This window comes from Magnolia sinica, chromosome 4 (genome assembly GCF_029962835.1).
Source record: "Magnolia sinica isolate HGM2019 chromosome 4, MsV1, whole genome shotgun sequence".
In the NCBI taxonomy this organism is placed as follows: Eukaryota; Viridiplantae; Streptophyta; class Magnoliopsida; order Magnoliales; family Magnoliaceae; genus Magnolia; species Magnolia sinica.
In genome coordinates, this window is record NC_080576.1 from 111011062 (window position 1) to 111021962 (window position 10901).

The 10901-nt window shown below is 43.6% G+C and overlaps 1 protein-coding gene across 1 annotated transcript; it reads right to left on the reverse strand.

The window, feature by feature from the left end:
- Positions 1 to 7966: 7966 nt before the first annotated feature.
- LOC131244286 (protein PSK SIMULATOR 1-like) lies at positions 7967 to 9439 on the reverse strand. Its single transcript, XM_058243919.1, has one exon. The coding sequence runs from the start codon at positions 9437 to 9439 to the stop codon at positions 7967 to 7969; it is 1473 nt and encodes a 490-aa protein (XP_058099902.1).
- Positions 9440 to 10901: the final 1462 nt, after the last annotated feature.

Below are 10901 nucleotides of genomic sequence, written 5' to 3' on the forward strand. Positions count from 1 at the left end.
AAAGGGTTTTTTGTCTATTTTTTTTAGTGAAAATAAAGCGAGGCAAGGGAGTGAAAGGAATGGCAGTGAGAAGCAGGGGTGTTTTCGTCCTCAAATGCTTTGTCCTTACGTGCAACGGCTAAGCTTGGGAAGGTAAGTTTTGGACTCTTGATGAAAGACTGGATTAAAGGTGGCATTTACGGTGGTAAATTTCTCCACAGTTTTTTCTGTTCCTGCAGTGAACCGGAAGTTTGCGTGTATGGCTGTGTCATGAAGCACGCTGCACATATTCTACACTAGACAATACATTTGTGAGATCTGGGCCGTTCATCAGGTGGATTTCATCGGCAGCATGCTGTGTCTCAAAGATCAAGGGGGCATTCATTCGGTAGGATTCAAATGTACCGGAAGAACAATGGACGAATAGAAAGAAGTTGTTGTCTGTATTTATTGTACACACGTGTGAGCACCTGCGCCTTGCTCACGGTGGGCCCCACATGGGAATTCAACGATTTAAATTTCCTTCAGCTGTACTAGGAGACAAAAACGGGCACTTAAATGTGATTCCGATTGGAAGTATGAAAAGAGTTGCAATTCAAGTAGAATAGCTCAGGATACCCGTGGGTATTAAATGATTTGAGAAGGATCCAATGCTTGCAACCATCCTCGTACACGTGGCATGGGTGTTTGATATCTGGACCGTTCAAGTGGTGGGACTTCCTATTGATGGGCTTCACCCAGAAGTAGTTTAGGTTGAACAGTTAAGAGTAATGCTCACACACAACTAGTTGGACATGACATTGCATTTAATGACAACTTTCTTCTTAATTAATGTAAGTAAATGCTTTCACTCCATACTAATTTCATTTTAGCATGGAAAAATGGCCACAGATTGGGTGGGTCCCATCATGGTGTTAATGTAAAATCGACCCTGACCATCACTTATGTTACTCCACCTTAGATCAAGATATCTAAATTTATCCCCATCCGTAGTTCAAGAGGACCACACTATTGGAATTAGTGTACATGGAAAGGTTTACCCTCCAAACAGTTTCCCCTAGCGTGTTTCATATGAATCATATATGAACCTGATTTTTGAGACCTAGGCTTACTTTGGTGTGACATCTAATGGTTAGAATAGATTTCACAGTTTCATCATGGTGGGCCCCATAAAAATCAAGGGTGGATGTCTGTCTCCTAATTATTCTCATTGGTGTGGCCCATATGAATCACGGATTAACCTGATTTGTTGGCTGTAGGCTTATTACTTGATTACACATCTAATGGTCAGAATGGATCTCACACACATATCAGAGTATGCCAAAAAAAATTCAGGAGTGGGAGTCCATGCGATACCTGTTTCCAAAACACCCTAAACACTACTAATCAGGCTTAATTTAAGGTGGTAGTTAATGCTCATGGTGCTGGCGGTCGTGGATTAGCTACTGAACCCGACAGTAACTAGCTCATGAAGTGATATCACCACGTTCTGTGGGCCTCACCATGATGTATGTGTTGTATCCACACTGGTCACTCATTTGGAGACATCATTTTAGGAGATGAGCCAAAGAATGAGGTAGATCCAAAGGTCAAGTGCCACATAAAACAGTGGGATAGTGACGCCCACCGTGGAAACCTTCATGGGCCTACCATGATGTCTATTTAAGATCCAACATGTTTATAAGTTGATAAAAACATGGAATAAGGGAGAACACAAATAAGCTTAATTGAAAACTTCTAGGCCTCGAGATGTTTTAAGGGTAGGCTTTCAATTCCCACTTTTTTCTAATGTGGAGTCTACTTGAGCTTTGAATCTGCCGAAATGGATGCAAGGTGCGGATAATACACATACATCGTGGTTGGGCTCACAGAACGTAGTGACATCACTTCAGTAGGTAATCCGCGTCCAATGCTAACGGGGTAGCGTAATTTAAGGTCGTTATTAATCCTCGTAATGCAGGCATTATACGCATAAAATGTTGTGGACCACACTACCAGTGATTGACTATTATAAACTTTCTAGGGCCATAAAAGTTTTGGACCAACCTGATAATCGTGTTTTCCCTTTATCCATGTCAGTGTAACCTTATTAACAGGTTGGATGGCTAAAAAACATTATGATAGGCCCTGTTAAAATTTTAATGGTGGGTATTCAATGTCTACTCTTTTCTATGGTGTGGGCCACTTAAAATTTGGAAATATTTTATTTTTGGGGTTATAGACTTGAAGGATGTATAAAAACTTATGGATGGCATAGATATACAGAGTATACAGTAAGGTGGGACACACGGTCAGGTAATCGCCCTACTGCTTTGTTACCAGATAACACTTATACACTACCCCACAATCTTGGTAACGTCCGACATTTCTGGAACCAACCATGCAAGAGGTCCACCTTTTATGTTTGCACAGAGACTACCATGATGCGTACCACGAGATCTACTCCGATCATTGGATGAATATTTAAGAGTTTTGGATCATGCTAAACTCATGGGGCTACATGAATATTTCAACCTCAGAAGTTCAATCCTCACCTTTTCTTGTTGTGTGGCTTGCTAGAGTTTTGGATCTATACCATTGTTGGCTCCATATCCTAATATGATCTAGCAAAACTGATGGGCAAGATAGATTTATCACAAACATCGTGGAGGGCCCCACCTAGCATCTGGTTGCAGCATGATGCTTTGGGCTTCGTTTATAATACAGGGAGACAGCATTAATAAAGGAGTGAGGGATTAAAAGAAGAAAGAATTAGGAGGAGGCTGAGGAAGTTTGTTTTAAAAGAAAATGGAATATTTATGGAAGTTGTACACTTATTGTTTGTTGGAGTGATCTATCATATGTGTAACAAATCTAGTCCATTAACCAGTTAGGGTCCCTTACAAGTATACAAGCATGTGAAATATATAAAAAATATATTTTATTTTATAATTAATAATAAGATATTCTCATACAAGAAAATTGGGTTATTAAAAATTCATTCTAACATTTCATATTCAACTTGCATTTCTAGTTCAAGTAATTAGAATCATTTATCAATTTTTCGTGGATAAAATTAAATTAGTATGCCTTGTTTGATAAACGGACTGGATATGTGATACTTACTCCCACCATACTTCTATAAAACTTGATGCCATGTACTCTCTCACAAGGATGCATTACATGAGAATAAAAAGAGTTCTTTTTTTTCATTTTTCATTTTTCTTTTTTTTCGTTTATATTTTTTCAATTCACGGCTAGTCAGACCAATTTTAATAGTCCAACTAGTTGTGTGTGAGCATTTCTCAACAGTTAAAACCATTCATTTAAAAAAAATTAAAAAAAACTACTCATTAAATGTGAAATCGGTGGAGTACTTTTATTTAGTAGGTGTCCCGCCTAATCGATATAGTCTGCCCAGATTGTAACTTCCATCCTATCTAGTGCACTTGACATCTAACTCTCTTTCATACAGAATAATTAATCATTTATTCTTAAAAGTTTGAATTGATTGAGTATAGGGAATTAATCAATTCATCTCGTCGTCCAGCCCCACGTCTCATGGGTTAGGACCTCGGCCGAATTTCCTTATGGGCCCCACATCACATGGATATTGTCTCACACGAGCCATTCGCTTCACACTAGTGGAGCTTACTTCCCACGAGTCACTCGCCTCACAAAGGCTGCCCACCCCGATTATGCCCCTGCATCACTAAGACAACCCTACTCGAGCCTGATATGAAAATACCTCTACATTAGTACCCTAATGAGGAGTATCGAGCATGAGAGCTAATTGTCCTGCACTACTCTTCCAATACGTTAGCCCCACTATCAGGATCACGTGCTGCAAAAATCAGCCCCATCACTCATCAGGTGAGCAAAACCATTGACAATATCCAGCCATTGATAAATAGCATAAAACAAATGTGGCCAGCTTGTTGAGTAAAAGTGGCTGGTTTTTGCACAAGGTGATTGCCGCGTTGGGCCAACCTATTGGACGGGTTGGAAGTTATCAATTGGGTGGACCGAACTTGTGGTGCAATAGGTTGCATACACTATCTCATTACGTGTTGCAGTAAATTCTTGGGAAAATGCAAATTTACAATGAGTGGTTCGGAAGCAACGGTACATAGAGTTTTCTTAAGCCCAGACGCGTGTACAACGTTGCTTATATACAGACCACCATATGTGCTGGCATGGCACACAATTAAGAGATCCGATCCATTCATCAGGTGGTTCCCATGTGGATGGATGTGTAAATTACCAGGAAAATGCAAATTTGCGATGAGTGGTTGGGAAGCAACGGTACACGGAGCTTCAGTGGCACTCATGTACAGACCACCGTTGTGCCAGCATGGCACGCAGTTAAAACTAGGGGTGCACGCCAGTCGGTTTGGTCCGGTTCTGGGGTGAAACAGGAACCGAACAATTCCTAACGGGTCTAGGAGAATCGGAACCGGAACCACATCGATAGCACCCTAGAACCTGGAACTGGAACGCTAAAACCAGTTAGGTTCCGGATCAGTTCCACGGTTCTGGAAAGTGGGGAAAATAAAGATAGGGAGGGGGGGTTGGGAGGGAGTGAAAGGAATGAACTTGGTTTGGTTTTTTTTTTTTTTTTTTTTTTGAAATACATGGTTTGGTTCCACAGTTCGGTTCAATTCTACATACTCCCAAACCGAAAATCGAACCGAACAAATTGATCTTTGATTTTTAGAACCGGAACCGGAATCGGTACACTCTAGAACCGGACCAGTTCCATGGTTCTACCGGTTCGATGTGCACCCCTAGTTAAAACATCTTGTCCATCAATCAGGCAGTTCCGTGTAGATGCTCATTTAGGCCATAGTTTACTAAACAAATGCACAGCTGGATTTTAAAAGGTTGTACGGGATGTAAATTCATAAAAATCCGACGGTATTTTTATAAAATTTCCCGTTCTTGAGTTACTCAGCACACTCTCATCGTAGTGAGTAAACTCTGTTGGGCCCACCATAAATTCATGTAGTTTATCCTTGCCCTCCATCCGTTTTTACACGTATCATTTTAGGTGTTGAGCCAAAACGGCAGCATATCCACAGCTTAAGCGGACCATACCACAGGAAACAATGGATGTATTGATTTCCACAGTTGAAACCTTTCTAAGGCCCACAGTGATATTTATTTGTCATCCAACCTGTTCATAAGATCAAACAGACATGGATGAAGGGAAAACACAAATATCAGCTTGATCTAAAACTTATGTGGCCCCCAAAAAGTTTTCAACGGTAGACATTCAATTAACAGTGTGGTTGATTTTAGCTTTTTATAAGCTTAATTTTTGGATCAAAGCCCTAAATTTATCTGGTAAAATGGATGGATGAATGGAGTGGATAAAATGCATGAATGACAGTGGGCCCCACAAAGTTTACTCAGTGCAATTAAGGTACTGAGTTACTCAGCACGCAATCCGCTTCCATTCCCTCCAGATTAGGGGTGTCAATGGACCAGGCTCGGGCCGGCCAGAAGCAATATTTTGAATTGGGCCGGGCCTTCAGACCGGCTCAAAACAGTTTAAAATATAGGCTGAGAGCAGCCCCAAGCCCGGCCCATTGACAGCCTACTCCAAATTAGCTCTACCATTTTAAAAAAGGTGATGACTCTTCAAGCATGACATGGCATAGTTGTGGCGAAATCTAGATCGTCCAGTTCTCTGACCCAACTGTGAATGGAGCATAACCCAAAAATTGCACTAAGAAAATGATGGTAACTATCTTTTTCTTTTTTTTTCCTCATAATTTTACTTTTTAACCATCCATTCAAGTAGCCATGAATGGATGATTAGGATTAACTCACCACTGTGATTTTAGATATATACTTACATACGCATGCACAGCCATCTTGTAACGGTAAAAAACTAACCAGGGAGTCCGCTGTTCTTAATAAAGCCATTTCCCATGGGCGCGGCCACCGGGGTGGGTGCATCCCTGACTGTGGAGCCCACCTTGATGTATTCAAATTACATCTATACCTTCCATCCGTTTTGAAAGCTCATTTTATTGCATGATCCAAAAAATGAAGCACATTGATATCTCAGGTGGACCCCACCATAGGAAACAGTGGTGATAGACAATTAAAAACTTTTTGTGAGCCAGAAAAGTTTTAGATCAAGATGATATTTATGTGGTCCATTCATCAAGATCTTTGTGATCTTATCAACAGGTTGGATGGGAAATAAACATTCTGGTAGCCCCAATAGTGGTATTAAATCACCACTGTTTCTTGTGGTGTGGTCCGCCTAAGATTTGGATCTCCTTCATTTTTTGGATCATCACCTATGAAACGAATTCCTTTGGTTTGATGTTACTGGAGATTTTGTGGTCCACCAAGATCGAAGGTTCAGATGTAATGATGAGGTGGGTTCGAGAGTTGGAGGAGTTGCGGAGATGATGGCGTGAATGGGGAAGTGTTGGAGGGAGCAATGCAAGTTGTTGGATGGTGAAGGAAACAAAAGTCGAATGGTCTGGATCGATCGTTGAATAGCTGGAGTGAGGAGAAAAGTCGGATGATGGAAGGAATCTGGAAATCAACGGTGTCGATCGATCTATGACGCGCTTGTGGAGTTGTTGCGCCCGAAAATCGTGGAGAGGATTCGGGAAAGTTGCGGGTTGAGTTTCTGCCAAGAAACTCAAGTGGGGTCCACCATGATGTTGGTGATTAATCTACTCTGTTCATCTGTTTCGTTGGATCAAGATAGGCCGGGAGTTCAAGTGAAGAAGATCGGAATCACAGCTGGGCTGCAACAGGAGTTACTGACCCTGGGATTTCAAAGCTTTGGGTTTTGCAGAGATGCGGATCTGTTAGTCGGTCCAGATATGGAAGTGGGGTCCACTATGATAAAAGGTTTGGATCGATGTGTAGGGGTAGAGCGCAACTGTCTGGTCGAACAAGAAGGAATGACGGACAGAGAGAAAATCGGGGAGGCTGTTGGTTCTTACTCGCTGGATTTCTTTCTTTTTGTTTTTTAGAAAAAAAAAACACGGTAGGCCCCACAGATATGAGGTGAAAAATCCACTCCGTCCATTAGTTTTGCCTAGCCACTTTAGATATGGCAACCAAAAATGAGGCCAATAAAGACTTCAAGTGGGCCACACCAAAGGAAACAGTGGGAATTGTAATATCCACCGTTAAAACAAAAACGTGATGTTACATACGGTGAAGGAATTAGAAGAAAGATATGGGCCAACACCAGATGGTCCGAACCTAGGTCACATGTATGGATGCTGGGTTTATCGGGATCTCAGGGTTTGGGCTTGGGCTTTGCATACATGGGCTAAAAATATTTTGGGCTGGACTTGGGCTCAGGTTAGTTTAGCGTCACCCATACTACTACCCAACTGTATTTCATATGTGCATCTGTAACTGCTGCTTTCATTTGTCTAAAATGTCTTTTCTTTATACACATGGCCCACTTGATAAACAAAGGTTAGGAACATTCAAACTTTCTCCATCAAGCATGGTGGGGTCTAATCGGGTCGGGCTCAGGCTCAACTAATAGTCAGGTCCACATAAGCTCATATGTATAGGATTATATATAGCCCAGTTCAAAAATGCACATGACTTTTGTAGATGTGGGGCCCACGGTCTAATGATCCAAAACTACTGATCTGGTGGGCCTCACCATTAATGAGCGACGTCTAAAAGATCTTCTAATCGAAAGGTTGATTCAACAGTCAACATGGTCCAACGATTAAGACAATCATCAACGGCTCTCATTCAACAGAAAATCGGACAAATATCCAAGAATTTAGTATCAACCAATACGGGACCATTTCACTTTGACGCCAGTGGGCCCCACATGCAATCCAAAACTAACCAATAAAATTCTTAAAGAGTTAAAAGACACTTACCTATATACAAAATAATCAAAGAATGACCAAACGCACCTAAATAAAACAGTAGCTAATACCTTCTTTCCCTCCAAAAAAACAAAATCCTACAAATTCCTCACCATTCCAATCCACACCAATCAACAATCCCGACCCTTGAAACCTGGCCGTTTGCCCGGCGTCGACGACCGCCGATCCTGGTGCCGTAAAATGCAACTCAATCCAACCAACACCTCTGCGATCGCCGCCTCCGTCTTCTCCCGATCGGAGAAATAAAGCGTCTCGAGTAGCAGAACGGTGGTCTGAGAATCAAATCGCTGCTGCTCCAAGCTCCGCTCCGCCTGCCACGTAACCATTTTGTGAGCCAAGGGAGCCAGCCACCCCAAAATCCCGCCCAGCGCCTCTCTCCATCCCTCCACGATCAGCTTGTCCGACGACCATGATTCGTCGCACTGCAAGCATTTCCTGATCTTCACATTCACCGCCGTCTGCAGCTCTGCTGGCAGCATCTGATACAAGTTCTCCCGCGCATCCGCGTCGATCGGCCCCGCAGAATTCAGAAGGCTCTCAGCTCGGATTACCACGGTGGCATAAAGAAGAGCCAGCCCTGCACCGCCAACCGTCGTCGGTTCAGCCCACTCTGTGATCCGCAGCCTCTTTCGCTGTTTCCGATCGGATCCGACATTGTCTTCATGATTCCGAAACATTTCGATCCCGCTACGTGGTTTTATGTAAAGAGGCCCGGAATTCGTCACAATTACGTCTTTTGCCACCGATCTTTCCAAAGGGCCTGAACGGAACGGGTTGAACTGCACTTGCTTGGGCGCGACGGAGACCACGTTTCCGTCCGAAACAACTTGCGGGAGATCCGATACGTAAGGACCGAAAACGACACAAATCCTGGAAAAAACGGTATAGACGAACCGGGCCATGAGCAATACGATGTCATCAAACGGCTGGCTCCAGAGAGAGGTGTTGCGCATGCGCTGCACGTGCTGGCGCTGCCACGTCATCTTCTCCTCGAACATCTCTGTATCGACCTTCTGTGCTGGTATCGGGCCGCTGAAGCTCTTCCAATGCTGCAATTTCCGCTCCGAAGCCTCCATTTCCGACAAGGACTCCAAACCCGAGTACAGATCCGCCGTCGCCAACACGTGCTTCTCCATCTGCGCGATCTTCCGTCCGATCTCCTTTGCGGTGAAGGACAATCCGGGCAGATCGACGGCTCCGATCTTCAGATCGGTGTAGGTATGGTCGAAGCCCCGAAGGTCCTGGCGCTGGCACTTGACACCGAGCCGGGAGACGGCAGCCGCAGCTCGATCGAGCTCTTCGATCTTCTCGGTGAAGGCGAGATAGATGAGATGGAATTCGTCAGATGAATTGAGGTATTGGATGCCTTCGGATTGGAAGACAACGTTACGGAGGGTCTGGATTTGGGCGGGGGAGAGGGAATTGTAGAGGGAGATGAGTTGGGCCATGGTCCGTGCGGTCTCGAAGGCGAGAATCCCTAGAGTAGGCTGCTTGGAATCAGACGATGCGGAGCGCTTCTTTCTTGCGGATTCGGAGCGGAAGAAGAGATGGAGCTCTGAGAGCCAAAGCCTGGTGGCCACCATTTGGGATTTGGGGTGGCACTGTTTGGATGGCAGATTCGGATTTGGGAGGATTTTGGAAGGGAAAGGTGAGATGGTAGGGAGTATTTGAGGGAAGGGAATGGAAGGCCATTTTCTGGGATGATTCTTCGGAGACGCGTTTGGATGACAGTTGGAGACAGGAGGTTGGAGAGACGGAAAGTGGTGCAAGCGAGGTTCTAGGATTGAAAGGAAGCCGTTTGCCTACACGTTGGAGGATAACGATGGTCAAGTCGGTTGAGTGGGACAGGTATGCGTCGCAGATCTTTGGATGTACACGTGTCAATTCCTGGCTGCTAAATTTCTTTTGATGGGGTCCACATGGATTCATGAAGCTGATCTCAACGCGTATTTATGATGATCTTGACCTTTTTTTCTCAAATGGACGGATGAAAATGGTAATAGACTAAGATATTTTTAATCGTCCTGCTTCGGCAGTTGGCCACAATGAATGGATGCCCTGGATCATTTCGTGTTGGACCATTTGGATCATTTCATGACTGGGCGCTCTGGATCATCTCCTGTTGGACCGTTTGGCTCATCCAAAAGGAAGCCGTTTGCCTACACGTTGGAGGATAACGATGGTCAAGTCGGTTGAGTGGGACAGGTATACGTCGCAGATCTTTGGATGTACACGTGTCAATTCCTGGCTGCTAAATTTCTTTTGATGGGGTCCACATGGATTCATGAAGCTGATCTCAACGCGGATTTATGATGATCTTGACCTTTTTTTCTCAAATGGACGGATGAAAATGGTAATAGACTAAGATATTTTTAATCGTCCTGCTTCGGCAGTTGGCCACAATGAATGGATGCTCTGGATCATTTCGTGTTGGACCATTTGGATCATTTCATGACTGGGCGCTCTGGATCATCTCCTGTTGGACCGTTTGGCTCATCCAAAACGTTTATACGGTAGGCTTCATCATGGATGGGGTATGACAAAAAGAAAATTGTCAGATGAAATATTTCAAATCTTTTTATTTATTTTTCATTTAAAAAAAGGAGATCCTCCGTATTAAGATGAAAATGATAAACTGATGATGAAAGCCTCAAAATATTCCAATTAGGTTGGCTAGAATTATTATTTTAAAAAAAAAAAAAAACAATGATCGTTATCTGAAGTACGTGTGTCACCGCCCAGCTCTGATGAGTGGAGAGGCCTGATTTTATAGCCAATCAATTTTCAGGGTGGGGTTACTTTCTGATGTGTGGTCTGGATCTGGAGCGTATGTGATCTGTCATGCATCTCACTTAGGACGCGAGGTTCTTGGAGGTATACGGAGGTCCCGCAGCAGAAAGCTCTGTGGGGTCCACCGAGATGTCCCGTGAAATCTACTCCGTCCATTTCGCTAATTCGTTTTACGGTGAGAGGTCAAGAATGATGCAGATCTAAGACCCAAGTGGGACACACCACAAGAAAAAATGAAAATTGAACTTCCACCAT

Coding starts and splice junctions, on each gene's coding strand:
- LOC131244286 (XM_058243919.1), bottom strand. CDS start 9,439: ATGGTGGCCACCAGGCTTTGGCTCTCAGAGCTCCATCTCTTCTTCCGC.